This window comes from Actinia tenebrosa, unplaced genomic scaffold (assembly GCF_029948245.1).
Source record: "Actinia tenebrosa isolate PJP-AT-01 unplaced genomic scaffold, QUT_ActTen_1.0 PGA_scaffold1__47_contigs__length_23844297, whole genome shotgun sequence".
NCBI lineage: Eukaryota > Metazoa > Cnidaria > Anthozoa > Actiniaria > Actiniidae > Actinia > Actinia tenebrosa.
Window position 1 is genome coordinate 1,519,937 of NW_028292578.1, and position 18,692 is coordinate 1,538,628.

The 18,692-nt window shown below is 41.1% G+C and overlaps 1 protein-coding gene across 1 annotated transcript in view; it reads left to right on the forward strand.

The window, feature by feature from the left end:
- Positions 1-18,692, forward strand: part of LOC116307480 (neurofibromin) — a 51,188-nt gene that overhangs the window by 22,744 nt on the left and 9,752 nt on the right. The window contains exons 36-69 of the mRNA XM_089032298.1: positions 480-649; positions 1,410-1,502; positions 1,782-1,824; positions 2,267-2,348; positions 2,937-3,013; positions 3,376-3,473; positions 3,568-3,714; positions 4,907-5,008; positions 5,435-5,534; positions 5,989-6,044; positions 6,524-6,647; positions 7,279-7,416; positions 8,106-8,216; positions 8,401-8,448; positions 9,254-9,355; positions 9,756-9,893; positions 10,441-10,506; positions 10,862-10,979; positions 11,046-11,131; positions 11,849-12,037; positions 12,642-12,731; positions 13,063-13,182; positions 13,598-13,715; positions 14,352-14,492; positions 14,777-14,845; positions 15,207-15,352; positions 15,454-15,515; positions 15,613-15,727; positions 16,068-16,148; positions 16,229-16,279; positions 16,473-16,565; positions 17,531-17,660; positions 18,217-18,304; positions 18,382-18,428. Coding sequence (XP_088888424.1) covers positions 480-649; positions 1,410-1,502; positions 1,782-1,824; positions 2,267-2,348; positions 2,937-3,013; positions 3,376-3,473; positions 3,568-3,714; positions 4,907-5,008; positions 5,435-5,534; positions 5,989-6,044; positions 6,524-6,647; positions 7,279-7,416; positions 8,106-8,216; positions 8,401-8,448; positions 9,254-9,355; positions 9,756-9,893; positions 10,441-10,506; positions 10,862-10,979; positions 11,046-11,131; positions 11,849-12,037; positions 12,642-12,731; positions 13,063-13,182; positions 13,598-13,715; positions 14,352-14,492; positions 14,777-14,845; positions 15,207-15,352; positions 15,454-15,515; positions 15,613-15,727; positions 16,068-16,148; positions 16,229-16,279; positions 16,473-16,565; positions 17,531-17,660; positions 18,217-18,304; positions 18,382-18,428 — 3,439 coding nt within the window. The remainder of the gene's footprint in view (positions 1-479; positions 650-1,409; positions 1,503-1,781; positions 1,825-2,266; positions 2,349-2,936; positions 3,014-3,375; positions 3,474-3,567; positions 3,715-4,906; positions 5,009-5,434; positions 5,535-5,988; positions 6,045-6,523; positions 6,648-7,278; positions 7,417-8,105; positions 8,217-8,400; positions 8,449-9,253; positions 9,356-9,755; positions 9,894-10,440; positions 10,507-10,861; positions 10,980-11,045; positions 11,132-11,848; positions 12,038-12,641; positions 12,732-13,062; positions 13,183-13,597; positions 13,716-14,351; positions 14,493-14,776; positions 14,846-15,206; positions 15,353-15,453; positions 15,516-15,612; positions 15,728-16,067; positions 16,149-16,228; positions 16,280-16,472; positions 16,566-17,530; positions 17,661-18,216; positions 18,305-18,381; positions 18,429-18,692) is intronic.

Genomic DNA, 18,692 nt, shown 5'->3' on the forward strand with positions numbered 1-18,692 from the left:
ATGTATGGCAATATGTAGGGCGGCAAGGGTCGTCTCGCGGCAAAACGTTGTCCATCCCATCCCTTCCCATCACTTCCCATTGCATCCCTTCCCTTCCCTTCCCATTGCATCCCATCCCATCCATTCCTATCACTTCCCATTGCATTCCATCCCAACCCTTCCCATCCCATCCCATTGCACCCCATCCCATCTTAACCCTTCCCATCCCATCACATCCCATCCCAACCCTTCCTATCCCATCCCAACCCTTCCTATCCCATCCCATCCCAACCCTTCCCTTCCCATCCATCCCATTGTATCCCATCCCATCCCTTCCCATCCCTTCCCATCCCATTCCATTGCATCCCATCCCAACCCTTCCCATCCCATCCTATCCCATTGCATTCCATCCCATCACATCATATCATAGTATTTGGTAATTTTCAAAATTTACATAAAGTAAAAACACCCATTTCTTGTTCCATCTTTTTATCTTTTAGGTTAGTAATGCCGAATCCATGCAGATTTTATTTCGTGGTAACAGCTTGGCCAGCAAAGTCATGACATTTTGTTTCAAGAGTCATGGCAGTAACTACCTGCACACCGTCCTTGGTCCACTAATAGTCGATATGTATAAAGAACAGACAGTATATGAAGTGGATCCTGACAGGTGAGGAAACACTGTATAATAATATAATGTACGTATAACAACAACAACAACAACAACAACAACAATAGTCAATAGGCAAAAAGAACAGACAGTATATGAAGTGGATCCTGACAGGTGAGGAAACACTGTATAATAATATAATATACGTATAACAACAACAACAACAACAACAATAGTCAATGAGCAAAAAGAACAGACAGTATATGAAGTGGATCCTGACAGGTGAGGAAACACTGTATAATAATATAATATACGTATAACAACAACAACAACAACAACAACAGACAGTATATGAAGTGGATCCTGACGGATGAGAGAACACTGAAATGGCTTCCCATTTCATAGTTTCGTGCAATTTCATAGTTTCAAGTTCTCTGTTGCTCAGGGTTAGCCTCGATTTTGTACAGAAATTCATTTGTTCCAGTGAAATACCGTGGAATTTCCAAGTGTTCGTATTGTTGAAGTTTTGCATTCTTTACTTTACCGTTGGTATTTGTCAATATTTCGACACTGATACGAGGCTGACCCTGTATAACTGGGTCTGCAATCAAGGAACACAGTGGTAATTTGGAACTTGAATAAGGGTGCATCGAGCTAATAAGATAGCAGCAAGTGATAAACCAAAGTTTCCCCGCTAATTCAGAAGCAGCTCAAATAAAAAGCCCACGTTGGGTGATGAGATGATAACAGGGTGGGAGGGGAGGGTAGAATATGGGAGGTAGTTATATCTTATTAATGACATCTTTATTCTTCTTTTCAGAATCGCAAAGAAGGACGATCTGGAGAAAAACCAAAGAAATTTGGTCAAACTTGCTCAAGCATTTGTGAATAAAATAACCTCTTCAGCTAACAGGTACGGGAACCCTGTGGAGGGTAGTAACCGGTAATGGCCTGGATACTGATCTCACAAACAAAGCCATTGTAGGCTAAAGTTTAGTAATGTATACTGTCATGAATGGACACTTCTCAGAAGTATGTGGATGCGAGCTGAGACTAATATGGAACATATAAGAAATCAATTTTTTTCCGATGGAATTTGTGGCATTTCTCTTGTATTTTCATGTTAGCCTCGCAATCAAGACATTTTTAAGAAGGTCCATTATAAAAGATCTGTTTTATGAATCCATTTTAGCTTACCCATGACTCTTCGCGGTGTCTGCTGTGTGCTGAAAAAGGTAAGAAGAAGCAAAATATTAAGCTATACAGAAATTTTCTTTATAAAAAGAAAACCAACGTCTCTGAGAATACAGTGTGTGCAACCATGACTCAAAATTCCTTGAGATATGAATAACAATGAAACAGCCGCCATGTTGGTTGATCTAACAAGAGAAGCTTATGAGGAATGCTTTGTTATTGTCAACCAACATGGCGGCTATGACGAAACATGCACATGCTTTATCGTTTTTAAATGAGTTTTTAAACCGTCAGCAGTCATAAATGTTCATTGAATGAGTAGTAGTCTAGCGTGTTGTGATTGGTTGAAAGCGTTCCATGCCGTGACCATGTGCCGTGACCATGTGCCGTGACCATGTGCCGTGACCATGTGCCGTGACCATGTGCCGTGACCAGTCATGCTAATCAACTAAACATGGGTACCTTTTCTTTTTGTTGTGTCAGATCGTACATCAAAGATTTCCTAAAAACAGTCTAGCTGCAGTTGGCAGCGCCATATTCCTACGTTTCATTAACCCTGCAATAAGTAAGTATACCAGGTATATCGAGCTATATATTATGGCTGAGCACCAATGAAAATGAAGCAGGTTTATCGCTGTTGTCATGTTGTTTTGGGTTTTTGTTAAGGTTGGTTTAGAGAAGGTACGTTTTTATTGGGTAAGGGCTTAGGGATTCTCTGTAAACTTTTTAAGTTAACAAGGAAACAGGGATTTGCTGTAAACTTTTTAAAAACGGTTGTAGCCTGCCCTCTTTCATTCAGTAAAAAATTAATGAACCTCCTATTAAGTCAACAAGGAAACAGCTTTCGTCAAAATAAAAACAGTTTAACCCTCAACAAAAATTCACATTTTTACTGATTACCTTCTGTCTGGAGGCCCAGCTCTCACCCAGTCCCCCCCCCCCCCCCCCCCCCCAAGAATATACCTTCCCTTACAAGCGCGCGTTTCTCCCACTAAGTTTAAAGAAAGAATAGTAATGACCTTATAGTGAAAACAATTTTCTATTGCCGTCCTACTAACTTGTTTGTAGCAAAACAAATAGACGCTTTGCCTTCACTTTCTGCAAGTTATACCAACGTTCCTCTTCATGTAGAAATTTCTGCGTTGTGTTTCAGTTTCCCCGCATCTTTTTGGTATCGTGGATGAACCACCGACAGAGAATGTCAGAAGAGGACTGATGATGCTCTCTAAGGTACAGACGTGCTATCATATAGATAAAATGACAGCAGTCTTTTTTTTTAGCAGTCAACAGCTAGTTTTTAAACTAACTTTAAAATATTGATTATCTTTTTACGAAACCTGTTGGGCTCCCTGTGGTCTTTCCAGTAGCTAGGTAAAAAACTTGTTTTCGCTAATCACCACCGAAAAGTACAGCAGTTGCGCAGCTCAACGGGGTCAAACTGTAAGCATGTGAAGGCGCCCGGTGGCAGCCGCTATACAATCCATGTATGACCCCGGAGCACAGCTCTAACCAGTTTGGATTAGGGTTGAAATTCCTTTAAAAATTAGGAATTCCTGAAGCCTCGATTTGATCTGAATTGTTTGGAATTTTAGATCTTGCAAAACTTGGGCAACCATGTTCTGTACATGAAAGAGAAATACATGGAGCCTTTCAATGGATTCTTGGAGGCAAACTTCGACAAAACAAAACGGTAAGCACCACAACGTTTGCTGAAAATTTGCGGGTACAAAAATTTCCGGATACGTGTGGACGGGGCCTTAGTTTCTCTTATGGTTATTTTTCAGATTCTTTGAAAACATATCAGCAGAAATCCCTACCAAGCCAAGCGATGAGAGCACGTATTCATTCCTCAGCGACAGCTGCGTGATAACTCTGCACAGACTATTATGGGATAACGAAGAAAAGATTGGCACCTGTCTTGCTACGAGAAGGTAAGACTACCTTCAAAAACCTTTAAGTTATATCGAAACTTGAAGACAGGGTATGGCTAACTCAGATCGAATCCTAAAACAGCCTCTGGGTTGATCAAAGTCAGGGTACGGCTAACTCACAGGATCAAACCCTGAAACAACCTTTGGGTTGATCTAAGTCAGGGCATGGCTAACTCACAGGATCAAACCCTGAAACAACCTCTGGGCTGATCTAAGTCAGGGCATGGCTAACTCACAGATCAAACCCTGAAACAACCTCTGGGCTTATCAAAGTCAGGGCATGGCTAACTCACAGATCAAACCCTGAAACAACCTCTGGGCTTATCAAAGTCAGGGCATGGCTAACTCACAGATCAAACCCTGAAACAACCTCTGGGCTTATCAAAGTCAGGGCATGGCTAACTCACAGATCAAACCCTGAAACAACCTCTGGGCTTATCAAAGTCAGGGCATGGCTAACTCACAGATCAAACCCTGAAACAACCTCTGGGCTTATCAAAGTCAGGGCATGGCTAACTCACAGATCAAACCCTGAAACAACCTCTGGGCTTATCAAAGTCAGGGCATGGCTAACTCACAGATCAAACCCTGAAACAACCTCTGGGCTTATCAAAGTCAGGGCATGGCTAACTCACAGATCAAACCCTGAACAACCTCTGGGCTTATTAAAGTCAGGGCATGGCTAACTCACAGATCAAACCCTGAAACAACCTCTGGGCTTATCAAAGTCAGGGCATAGCTAACTCACAGATCGAACCCTGAAACAACCTCTGGGCTGATCAAAGTCAGGGCATAGCTAACTCACAGGATCAAACCCTGAAACAATCTCTAGGCTGATCAAAGTCAGGGCATAACTAACTCACAGATCGAACACTGAAACAACCTCTGGGCTTATCAAAGTCAGGGCATGGCTAACTCACAGATCGAACACTGAAACAACCTCTGGGCTGATCAAAGTCAGGGCATAGCTAACTCACAGATCGAACACTGAAACAACCTCTGGGTTGATCAAAGTCAGGGCACAGCTAACTCACAGATCGAACACTGAAACAATCTGAACCCTGCACGGCCAACTAACAAACTTACTTTATTACCATGTAAAAAACAACAATCCCTGCTCAATCCCTGGTTAATGCCTCGCGGCACAAGAACAACAGAGAACTCGAAACTAGAGTATTCATTTTCCTTTCAGGGAGTACAAAACGTTTGGGCGAAGACCCTTCGAGAAGTTATCTACGCTGCTTGCTCAAGTCGGGCCTCCCGACCAGCAGAAGTTGGCGTCATTCAATAAAAAGTATGTAAAACAATGGAATTAGGGTCTGCTAAAGTGTATTTGCCAAATCTCGAAATTATAAATGGATTATGAATGATTTACTAGAATCGTGAAATAAGGCGAAATTAAAAAGAAGCGAAATATGCGACCTGCGAAATCAACGTGTCGCGCGAAAATTTCTCGTAATACACTGAATCGAAATAAGGCGACCAATTTGAATAACTAATGTTTTACACTGACTAATGACTGACTAGCTTCTTTTACATGTGAAAATGCTTTAATGTTTACACGTAAACACGAGGCTAGTCAGTCGCTAGTCAGTGCAGAACAAAAGTTATTCAAATTGGTCAACATCTTTCGATGCGGTGTATAAGGTAGTCTAAACCTACATTTGTTACTAAAAGAATTTCGTCATCATTGTGCTAATAATACTGGTGATGATTGTAGGTGGCAAGATGGATCGCGATTTGAGGAGTTCATGGCCAGGCATGCTGAAGGAAGCCAAGATGATTTACATATTATTCGATCACAAAACGTCTTCTATCAGGTATCGGCCTTCACCTAATATGCATCGCTTGTCAGGAAATGAAAATAGCAAACTTTAGTTTATATAATGTTGTTGTTTCTGGCCATGGATAAATGGACTACTTCGATGATACGACGGCCATCTTGGATCACAAGGCATTATGGGGCGTCCAGGGGGCAAATAAAGCTTTGCTCCAGTAATGACGTCGATTGATATTAACAGCTTACCACGAGAGAGTACAAAAATATATCAATTAAGACGGCACATCGACCACCTTTACCCATAAAACAAAGACAAACACACGAAACTATATTATGTTTTCTGTCATCTTTGTTTCGGTTTTGCCCCCTAGCAAGATGGCCGTCGTATCGTCGAAGTAGTCCATTGTTTTTATAGGTAAAGTGTCAGTTACATACAGTGATGATGGTGATGGAGACGATGAAGATGGATGTTGATAGATTGTTGTGTGTTTCAGGGAGGCAAGTCCAAGGCAGGCAACCCGGTGTTTTATTATATTGCACGAAGATTCAGGTGAGGTGTTTTTATTTGCCCTCCTTCCAGTTTTCTTTTCTCCTTTTTCTCTTCTTGCTTACATTTTTTCGCGCCTTTTTTTTTTCTCCTCTTTTCTCACTCTTGTATTGAAATACTATTATTATTATCCATCATCGATCATTATTATCATCATCATCAACATCATCATTATCCATCACCACCATTTTCATATAATTATCTTGGTCATCATCACCATCACCATCACCACCATCATTATCATTTATCATGGTCATCATCACCATCACCACCACCATCATCACCACCACCATCATTATCATATATCATGGTCATCACCACTACCATCATCTTCATCATCATCATCATCATACATTATCACCATATCCAAGGTTAATATTTATCGTCGATAGCTTCGTCCAACTGGTTTAAAGGAGGTCAACGTTGTTTCCTAATCTATCATATATTGACAGGGTAAATTCTCTTTTCTTGTTATACCACAGACCAGATCAAATGAATGATGAACTTCTCATATACCACGTGCTTCTTCTACTGGAACCTTTTACCGGCAGGCCCTGGGAACTAGTAGCTGACTTTACACACACTGCGCTTGAGAACAGGTTCAAGGTAAAAACAACGTGTAACTATTTTTGTTCAACGTTTGTGGGTGATCCTGCTGCTTGGAACAAGCCTTTTGTGTTTATATCCTTTTCCCCGGAGACACTAAAGAAAAATAGTCATGGTCCGTCAGTTATCTCTTTACTACGGTTTTCTTTATTCTGTGAACTCTGTGTCTGCGAGCTGCAGGCTGAAATTTGGTGTTTCGCTGCCGTCAATCAAAAATAATCATTCGCTACCTTTTATGTTTTTGACTGGCGGCAGTGAACAACCAATTTCACAACAAGCCGTTGAAATGTCCGAGTGTCCAGAATATCGAAAACCACAGTAAAAGTTTGATGCACTAAATTTTTGTTACTTTCCTTTCCTTTCTATGTTCAAAAGAAGAATAGTGGTGTCCTCATAGAAGATAAAATTGGCCGTTCCAATGTTGAGGAAAACACTGCGTCGTGTTTGCATTACAGTGCATTGTGGGGCTGTTCTAGGGGACGATATAGACGCCATATTAGAATTATGTCCCCTAAACAGTCTCGCAATGCATCGCAATGCCAACTCGGCTCAGTCAAGTTTTTTCCCTTGACCTCTGGACGGCTAATTAATAGTGTGGCGAAATTAATTAACATCCTTTTTGTCTCGTTAGCCTACGACTATCATCAAGTTCCTTACTGTAGTGCCCAAAGGAACTCTAGACAACCTTATATCCTTCTACTTGTACAACTGCAGCTCATCCCTCAGACAGTACACCAAGTATAATGAGCGACTGTTTGCTCCACTTAAGGTACGTATCATCATCCCATCTGAGTTGACCGCATTCCCTGAAAGGAATTATGGGTCAACTATTTTTGGTTAGCATTTTTGATGCATTCATCGAGTACAATGTAGATTTCTCTTGTCAAATGAAACGGAATTCTGGCTGGTGAATTCGACTAGGATTTAAGACCAATGTAAAATATTAAGAATTCATATTTCATGAGCTCTCTCGGCAGAATCATGGAAAATGCTAAACAAAATACAGTGTCGAATCCTCAATACCGAGTTTGTTTACCTTGTGTTCGTTCTGAAGGTCAACTTAGCTGTCTTGTGTGCTGCATTTGATTTGTGGTAATAATGGTTTGCTTAATGCTAGTGCACTGTCTCAGCTCTCAGCTCTCGAGTCTTGGGTTTGACTCCTGGATTCTGCATCTTATAAGAGTTTGTTAGCTGTTTACCTAGGCTCGGTTTCAGCTGTGGGGTTGTCGTTTGTTTCCAATTGCAAGCCGCACCCACAGGCGCACCGAAATCGAACCTAATGTCTACTGTATAACAATTCGATCTTCAAGTTAGCCGTGGCTCGACTTTGACAAAATTGGAAGTTTTTTCATCGTGGTCATAGATGTCATGCAACAGTTTTTAAAAAATTTATACTAGTCAAATCTTGCTGTATGCTTGGTGTTTAGCAATTTTTATGTGTGTATTTTTTTTAATCAGGGTCGATCGAGTGTTCGTGTGTGTGAGAGCCTTAGCAAAATCCATGAATACATTAAAGATGAGGAACTCAAATTACCAGGATCGACAACATCACTAGAAGAAGACCTCAAGGTAAGGTTTTATTCTAACTCTTCCTTATCTTCCCATTTAATATCATTTTATTATTTCATTTTCATCCTATTTCTTCAATCCAAAGACATCTTGTTGCCTTCCCATGGTATCTAATCTCAACCAGTTTATAGATATTATATATATATTCACCGAAGGAACGATATCCCCTTGTTTTTGTTGATAGGTGTGCACAGCTTTTCGTCTGTCTACCAGAAGTAATGTTCAGATCAAGGTAACGTCTAGCAACTCATTTGCTTTCTTTGTCTTCGTGTCTTTGAGGTCGTGGTTCAAGCTTCGGCCGGACCAACACACTTAGAGTCTTAAAATAACTGAGGAGAAGGTGTTGCCTTTGTAATTACATCTGCAAATGGTTAGACCTTCAAGTGGCTCGGATGACCACTTTAAAATGGCGGTCCCGTCTCTCCACACTTCACCATTACTAACCAATATCGGAGGGATTTAAAAAAACCACTGAGGACGTAAAGAAAAAATCTTGGTAGTGACCACCCTCAGTGCCTACACCTCGCACTAACCACCTTTCTTTCACATCACATTGTAAAGCGCCTGCGAACATATCCATATGGAAAAGAGCGCTATATAAATAAATATCATCATCTTCCATACACTGGTCCACATGTAGACCTAGTAAGTCGGTTTGTCGGTTAGTCATGTTGATCATTTAGTTGGCAAGTCAGTCGAGTTGATCCGTTAATCTGACTGTCTGTCTTACCATCGGTCGTGTCATCAGTCAGTCCAGTAGGTCGGATGGTCGGTTAGTCAGGGTGAACAGTTGATCGGTCATCATGTGAGTCTGTCAATCTTTTATGATTTTTGTCATCGTCAGGTTACAGGTTCTATACCTATTCATCAGTCTTTCACTCACCAAGTCACAACGAGTCTGTCCGTCCGTCCGTCTGTCTGTTTGTCAGTCAGTCAGTCTGTCTGTCTGTCTGTCCGTCTGTCTGTCTGTCTGTCTGTCTGTCTGTCTGTCAGTCTGTCAGTGAGTCTGACCATACATCCATCTGTACTTTGTTTAGGTTGGTCCCATGTCAGTTCAGATAACGACTCTTGAAAGACATAAAGTACTTGGTTACTCGACGATACTCAACGATGTCTACTACGCGTCAGAAGTCAAAGAGGTATAACGGCAAATCTTTCCTTGATGGAACTCAAAATTGTAAAAAAAAATATCCTAACATGATATTAATTGTGCAACAAGAAAATAACAGTTTTCATATTTTTCGCCATTTAAGCCAATTTGGATTTATTCTTAGGCACGAATTTTCATTTTTGTTTATGTCATCCATTATGGTGGCCATGACTTGTCGTCTTTTTTTGTTTTACGCCTCGACTAGCCGTGAACTTATGTATTTTAACACAATGACGAGAAACAAGTACGAGAAACGTATAAAAAAGACTTAGATTCCACTACTTCGTTTATACAATAATATTTTTTCCGGTTGTATTAAAATTACACAGTAAAAACTTACCACATTGATTCATTGATTTTCCAATGAAAACGCTTTATTTTGTTTTTAGGCAGTAGTTGAGGACGAGAACACATTTGTTCTCAAGTTCGTGAATGGCGGCCCCGGGATCCTGTTGATGAGCAACGAATGTGAGGAGATAGTACAAGCTGTCATGCACGTCAAAACAAGATGGCAGCTATCACAACCGGTAACCATACAAACTGTAGTAGAACTGCTTCTTGTCTAGTTCAGATGTTCGTTCGCCTTTAATGCATTTATTATTGCGTTCTTTCTTCGTGCGACCATTCATGCTTTCGTTTGTGTTTTAACAGAACAGTTTTCGTGTGAGTGGGAAACGAACGGTAACATTGAAATGGCTTCACATTGTTTTTCAAGATTTCATCCAATCACGGCTACGAATTTTGATGTATCATTTCTCACTCGTACAAAAACCGCTCTAAATGCTTCCTTACTTGCTCGCGTGAATTCGCTCATTCGTTTATGCTGTCTTAATTACAAGTTACTTTGTGCAAAAAAAATGGAAAAACGAACTGTAAGGTTAAGGCAGATCATCCCTGGTTGTACCAGTTACTGTGATTTATGAAGGTTGAAAACTTTTTATTCACTTCTCAAGTTTTTGCACATCTTTCCCTCCCCTTTTTTCTCTGGTTGTCAGGACCTTTCAACGCTTTTTGGACGTGCCCTCAAACCTAACCATTTTAGCCAAATAACTTGTATATATCCTGTATCAATAGGACGCCGCAACATCCACCAGCAAAAAGATCAAACCTAAAGACGTACCAGGAACACTTCTGAATATGGTAAGAACCGATGTCTTCTATTCCTTAGATATGAATTCTATTAGGCTTTGGCTGTTGTATGACAGCGTGGGACAATCGCAACAGAGCTAGGCTCCAGCTAGGTGAAAGCCCAAAGATCAAATTTGAATTTTGAAGTTGATTTTTGCGGAGGGAGGAAAACCCGCTAACCCGGCGAAAAACCCTCAAAGCACAGGAGAGAACCAACAAGCAATTGTACTCACATATAGCAGCCAGTCAGGTAATGGAACCCGGGTCGCAATGGTGAAAGGCGACGCTATAGCAGCACACGCCACCCATGCTTCCCACGATCACAGTTCCTTTGAATATCTTTTAACTGATGGGCCTTTTCTTGTAGGCCTTGCTCAACCTTGGCTCAAGGGATCCCAGCCTCCGTCTCGCTGCATATAACCTGTTGTGTGCTGTCACTAAAGCCTTTAATCTGAAAGTCGAAGAAAGATTACTGGAAGGAACAGGTGCGTGAATAGAAATGAGGAAGAAATGAAGTATGGGATACTGATATGTGTTGGTTCGTTTTCCAGGTCTCTGTATTCCTGCCAATAACACTATTTTTATCGTGGGAATCAGTGAAAAACTTGCTGCAAGAGAACCCAAACTGACATTAGAGGTAATGAAACTGTTCATTCAATAATAAGAGTGATGGGGTAAGGCAACGTGCTCACCATGGCAGAACTCCCAGTATCAGCTTTAGTGAAGATTCGCTGTGTGCATTCGCTGTGTGCATTCGCCGGCAGTACCGCCTTCCCTAGGGCAAATGCGTGTATCAAAGCTCATGAATTTTGAAAAACTCTCAACTCTAAAAACGTCGCTTGTTTAGCTGTACGTAATATACTTAGATATAAACGAATATTGCATATGACTTATCAAACGTCTAGGTTGTTTTGTGTTTTCAAGATAAGAGTGAATCTCACAGATAAAATACAAGTTCAAATTGATGCAAATCAGGACAATTTTATGTACCATATATAAACTCCTCGATGGGCATGGTTTCTATTGCATTTTCCTGATGAAGTATCAATGAGTTTGATAATTTTTTTATTGTCATATTGGATGTCTTTATCCTGTGTAAATATTCGTATTATCATCATCATCCCTAAACATCATCATCATCATCATCACCATCATCATCATCATCATTACCATTATCATCATCACCATCATCATCGTCATCGTCATCGTCATCGTCATCATCATCCCTCATCACCATCATCATCATCATCATCATCATTACTCAAACATGGCGGCCATCTTTTTGTCGTTTCATTCTCTTTGGGTGGTTGGTAATAAAACACAATCAAATGAATTATTCCCTATTATGTTGTAGTTCTTAGAAGAGTGCATCAATGGTTTCATGAAGTCCAATACTGAACTCAAACACCTGTGTCTGGAGTACATGGCGCCATGGCTACCCAACCTGACGCGGTTCTTGAAGTTCCCTTCTAAGGATGCGCAGAGAATCAAAATGAACAACATCCTCGAAGAACTTATTAACATCACTGTAACAGAACGAGGGGTAAATACCACAACAAGTTAATTACAGTATCAGTTAATTGAGGGGCAGTGGGAAGTCAATGCAGAACCTTTGTAACGGGGGGTTGTATGGTATTGATTCTGAAAGTAGCCGTGAATAGACTCCTTGCAGCAGGTCGGAATGCAGCTCAATTTGGAGGACATAACAATAGGTTTCCAATTCTCAGGAGATTGAAATTCTTTTTTTTTTGTCCTACAAATTGAGCTGCTTTGATGTCACATGCAAGGGGTCCATCGTGTTACTTTGGTATTGTCCAGGTATCTAAAATTTGACGAGGTACCTTTTTGACCACTTGACCGCGTGACTTGAGTAAAGTGAATTGACTGACGTGACTTGACTTGATGTGACTTGACGTGACATGACATAACTGGACATGAACTGAGTTGACGTGACTTGACTGGACTAAACGTGACTTGACTTGATGTGACTTGACAAGACACAACTGGACATGAACTGAGTTAACGTGACTTGACGTGACTTGGTCTGACTGATTGACTGACTGACTTATGGACTTGACTGCTGCTTGGTCATTCTTTCTGTCTGTTTATTGCATTGACTGGTTGCCTGGTTGCTGTCTTTTTATTAGGCAATGAATCCATCAGTGCAAGCAAATATCTGGGGCATGATTGGTAAAGTCACCGAACTACTGGACACTGTACTAGACAGTTTTCTCAAAGTAAGTACAAGATATTTGACTAATCATTTAAAAGCCTGTTACGAGACACCAAACACTTTGAAATTCCACGGACCTGATGCGAGGCTAAGCCCGAGTAAATGAGTCTGTAATCAAAGAACACAGCGGTAATTTTTGAACTCGAAAATGGTCTATTTTCTTATTTGGGGCTCCATTTTCACCGTGCAAGTCTCTCATCTCACGAACAAATCGTGTCTTCTATTCCAATAATGGTTCATTTTACACATTCCTAAAACAGTTGTACATCGTACAGTCTTTATGCTGTAAGTCAGTACCCTACTCATACTCATTGATATATGTTTTTTGTGTTCAGGCGAGTGCTGCTGGTGGTCTTGGGTCCATCAGAGCCGAAGTTCTTGCAGACACCGCTGCTGCTCTGGCTTCTGCAAACGTTAAAGTTGTATCAAGTAAAATTATAGGAAGACTTCATACGGTAAGGACTACATTTGCTTGACCAATATTGTTTAGAAGCTAGAGGCATGACAATAGCGAGAACAGCAGAAACTGAAACTACAACAATGATAATAGCAACAACAACAACAACAGCAGCAGCAGCAGCATTAGCTGAAGCTGAAAGAAGAACAGTAGAATCAACATAACAAAAAACTGTCAAAACTACCACTGTATCAAGAGAAGTATCAACAATGACGAGAACAACAACAGGAGCAATGCCGTCTTTGTCATCTTTAACATCACAAGCATTGCGCTTTCCTTCTTATAATCTCTCGCTGTTAATGCCATGTTTACATTTCAATACCGTCTCTGGTTTCTTCTGAACTGACTTTCACCAACATTAGAGTCTACCCTTGTCTTTATTGTCTTTATCGTATTTTTGTTTTGATGTGCAGCTGGTTAGCAAGACTTTTATTTCCCCAACTCTCCGTCTGGAGCAGCACTTGATGTGGGATGACATTGCTATCTTAACAAGATATCTTCTAATGCTCTCCTTTAACGATTGTCTGGACGGTACGTATGATTTTGAAGGAATAGAAAGTGCGCGCGCGTGCTGTGTGCTGTCATAAAGCACGCGGGGGTTAGGAGAACACGAGAGAAGTGTTAGGAGAAGCACGATGCGTAGCGGAGTGCTTCTCGACACTTCTCGAGTGTTCTGCCAAGCCCCAAGTGCTTTATGACTGCACACAGCACAGCAAGCAAGTTTTTTATTTCTTTTATAAAATACAAATTACAATAATAGATAGGAATGACGCAACGGAAAGTGCGCGCGCGTGCAATGTGCTCTCATAAAGCACGCGCTCCAAACCAATCAGAACGCGACATTCATAACAGTTATTTTATAATGAAGAAATAGAAAACGCGCGCGCGTGCTGTGTGCAGTTATAAAACACGCGGGGGTTGTTAGAACACAAGAGAAGTGTTAGAAGAAGCACGACGCGTAGCGGAAATTCATTCATTTCATGATGACGAAATAGAGTGTGCACTTGCTGTATGCACTCATCAAGCATGCGCCTCCAACCAACCAGAAAGGCCAATGTTTTTTAGAGTTCGATAGAAGATTGTACAAAGTAGTCGTGTTTCTATACTGGCAGTATCTCTGGGTTATCATAGCGTATTTTGACGTACTTATTATTGGTTTCGTTTCAGTGGCAAGTCACATTCCTTATTTATTCCATCTGATTACACTCCTCGTGTCCACTGGCCCACCAACCATACGAGCGTCAATTCATGGTCTCTTGATTAACATCATCCACTCCCTGTGTACATGTACCTGCATCAAATTTAGCAGTAAGTCATGTTCCCCCCTGAATAGCAGGCAAACTGCAAAATAGAAGGGAGAGAGGGAACGGGCGGGGGGGGGGGGGGGGGGTGGGGGGGGGTAGGGGGTAGGGGAACTGAGAAATAAGACCAGGAGTAAGGGAGAGTAAAGAGAACAGGAGAAAAGAATGGGAAGAATGGAAAGAAAGAAGGAGCTGAGAGGGAAGGGAAGAATAAGAATGGTAGTTGAAACTTTAGCTCATGATGTTTGTATTCTAAAGCCGTTGTTTCCGTGTTTGTTTTTTTTTCCTCAGACGAAACACAAACACTTCTTCGCATGAGACTGGCTGAATTGTCTTCTCCAAAATTTTATCTTCTTTTCGGTAAGCAAATCCATTAACAATTTTTTAAAAATGGAAAAAGTCAGATTGGATTTCTTATGCCTATAAAGATCATGTCACACAGGGCATGGACACGGTACAGAATTGACGGCACCCTCATTGAGCCAATCGGATTGCGAGTTAATAGAAAATCACCCTCGTGTCGCAATTTCATGTTCACAGGATTAAGATTAATCATGATATCAATAGACCATTTTAGTTTTGGCATTATGTCATGTCATGTCACGATCACGTGTCATTCCCTAGAATACCATATCTTTGTTTAATGAATGCGAACGAGAAGACATATTTTGTGAAGATTCCATAAGTTCCATAAGTTGAGCGATTTTGTTTGGTTTCATAGGTATTTCTAAGATCAAGGCACCCGCTGTCAAGGCATTCAAAGCGACTCATCGCGGTCAGAGATTCTATCTACGAGAAAGTGAAGGGGAGATAATGAGTATGCCGGCGATGGAAACGGTAACAGACGTACTGCTTGAGATCATGGAGGTACGTCAGTCACTGAAGATACGTTTAAACTACATGGAGGATGTTGTTGATGTTGATGTACACTCTTTAATCAAAATGACTCTGTATTTTTATATTTTCAGACGTGTATGAGAGACGTACCGGAGAGTACGTGGTTGAAGAAATGGACAGAGCTCGCAACAGAGTAAGTAAATTCCAAAGATTCCCCTGTCAAAACTTTTTTGGGGGAAAAAAGTGCATTTGACCAATAAATTAATAAGAAAAATGTTTTTGTCATTTAGCTTCGCCTTCCAATTCAATCCTGCTTTACAACCAAGAACTATAGTCGTACTTGGATGCATCAGTAAGGAGGCTGATGATACTATGGTTCAACGGATTCTACACGTCCTTATAGTAGTGAGTAGATGCCTTTTTTGATATGAGTATGATGATGTCCTATACCTACGCCTATACCTATAAATAAACCCACACCCATACTGACACCCATACTCATATCCATACTCCTGTCCTACCCTTACCCTTATCCTACCCCAGTTCACACCCCTAGCTTTACCTCTACCCCCAGCCCTACCCCTGTCCTACCCTTACCCTTACTCCTACCCCTATCCTACCCTTACCCTTACCTCTGTGCCTATCCTACCCCTACCCCCACCCCTGTCCATACTCATACTCATACCCCTGTCCTATGCTTACCCATACCCATGCTTATTCCTATACATGTTTTTTTGCTGCTCAGGCCCTCAGTAACTACACAGACCTAGTGCTAATTGAATCAGCTGTCATGTGTCTCAATAGAGTTCAGGCCATACTAGGCAAGGTAATCTAACACATAAATTGATTCACACTCCATCTATGTATAAAAGCCACACCTTATGCCTCACTTTCTTGTTTTACTAGGAATCTAAATTCCACAAGGCATTCTTCTGGGTCGCAATAGCTGTCTTACAGGTAACTCTGCTAAGCCCATTTAATATGCAAGACAAATTTTCGCATTACATGAACTGTGTTTTAAAACTCCTGACTCCAATAGGGAGTCTGCCCAACAACACAACGATGTCAAACATTGGATCAGCCGAGAGGTTGGGAAAAAGAATCATATTTTTTGTTTTAATTACTGATAATGTTGTTTTATGTGTCCTAGTTATCAGAGCTCTCCTTGTACCCGTGTGGCCTGGCTTTATTAGAGCAGAGTCTCCTAACACTTGACTCACATGGAGCATTCGAAACACAATCGGTAAGATGAATGTACATGTTAATTATCCCTTATTTTCAGCTACAACACGGGTCTGAGAAAACTTTGAAAGAATGAACGACTTGCGCTAAAAGGTCACGTGAATTTACCCCTGTTCATTGTGACACGAACGCTCGTTTTTAGGGATAGGGTCATGTGACATGTTATGGATGCAAGCTGTCCATTGAAGAACTTGACAGAACTTAAACTAGGCTCTTAACAGGCAATGCCTCCCTAAACTGCATGTGTAAGATGAGTTTCAGAGTTAAAGGTTTAACTCAGGTGACGTTGAAGTTTGTTGTAATGGGTAGCATGGGTGGCGTTCGCGGCTAACGTGTCGTCTTTCACCACTGTGAGTCCAACGGGTCGGGCCGCTGGTTCGAGCCCTGCGGTCGCCACATGTGAATTGAGTTGTTGTTCTCTCCTATACTACGAGGGTTTTCTCCGGGTTCTCCGGTTTCCTCCCTCCGTAAAAATCAACATGTGAGTTGAGCGTTGTGTGCATGGAGTATTAAATGTAGTGGTAGTGCGTGTGAGCTAAAAGTGTCCCCAATTAGTGCGAAAGCGCTAGAGCGACTACACACTTAAATAAAAGGGATTTATTTATTTATCTAATGTGTGATCGACTGGGTGAGTGTGTCTTGAGAAAGACTGTTGTTGTTGGTGACTTACGTTTTGACAACCGGAGAGGAAGTCATCTTTAGAGTCCAGTGAGAAAACGAAAGGCAGTTGATGGTATTTATACTTCTAAGTTAAGTTTGTTTTATCAGTCTTTCTCTCCCTTGTCATGTGGGTTGCTCTGGTTTTCCTACCCCCATGAAAAAACATTGTACCGTATGTAGTGAAGTTGCAATAATCATACTTGTGGAAAGAAAACCTTCTCGGGGAATCATACTTTTGAGATATAAGTAATCTTATAATAATAAAATAAATGATAAATAAATAGATAAGAGAAATCTTTGTTTTAGATGCAAGAGGCACTGATGGCCGTCAGGAAAGAACCGTTACTAGAGTTCCACTGCAAACAGATGGACCATTTTGTGGGTGTCAGTTTCTATGGTAATTTCCACTTTGCTTTAATGGGGCATCTTGTCAAAGGTCAGTAAAGAATCTATTCATTTCATTTATTTTATTTTCCCTGAATGTATATGCTCTACAGAAAGATTTAACATTGCTGCATATTCGTTTGCCTTTTGTCTCTCTGTCTCTGCCTCTGTCTCTGTCTCTGTCTCATTCTCCGTCTCATTCTCCGTCTCATTCTCCGTCTCATTCTCCGTCTCATTCTCCGTCTCATTCTCCGTCTCATTCTCTGTCTCCGTCTTTGTCTCTGTTTAGTGTTATTCCACTGGGAAAAGCAATCGATTTTTTTTGTAAAAAAAGTAAAAGTGACACGAATGATGTAGCGGCTTTAGCTTTCCTTTCCTTTTACTCGCCCTTCCCTTAGTGACGTGATATTAAGTTACTCTGTTCTTCACCGTGTTTTTTCTTGTGTTAGTTTTTTTTATCTATGTCTGTCTCTCCTGTCATTTCTGTTCCTCTCTCTACTCTCTTTAGTCTATCTTGTCTCTCTGTCTGTCCTGTATGTCTGTGCATCTACCTACATAGCAATCTCATTGACCTTCTAATCACTGCCCACCTTGCTTTACACTTCCAGGTGTTTATCATCCGCAAGCAACAACAGCGGCTCGAGCAATCCGTATCCTGAACTTGATGTTGGACATCACTAGCAAGCACAAACAGTGGTAAAGAATATCTTGCATTAACTTCACATCCATTCAACATAATATTCTCAGCTGACTTCCAACATTTTTTATTTTAGTAGGAACAAGTTTGCCGTGACCAAAGAAAACCTAGCATACCTTGCAGGTAAGGAAGGATTCGGGTGGGATTAATGCTTGGACACTGGGTGGTTTAGGTATTGGGTGAGAATGCTTGGACATTGGGTGGTTTAGGTATCGGGTGAGAATGCTTGGACACTGGGTGGTTTAGGTATCGGGTGAGAATGCTTGGACACTGGGTGGTTTAGGTATTGGGTGAGAATGCTTGGACACTGGGTGGTTTAGGTATTGGGTGAGAATGCTTGGACATTGGGTGGTTCAGGAATTGGGAATTAGCAGAGAGGTGTTAAAA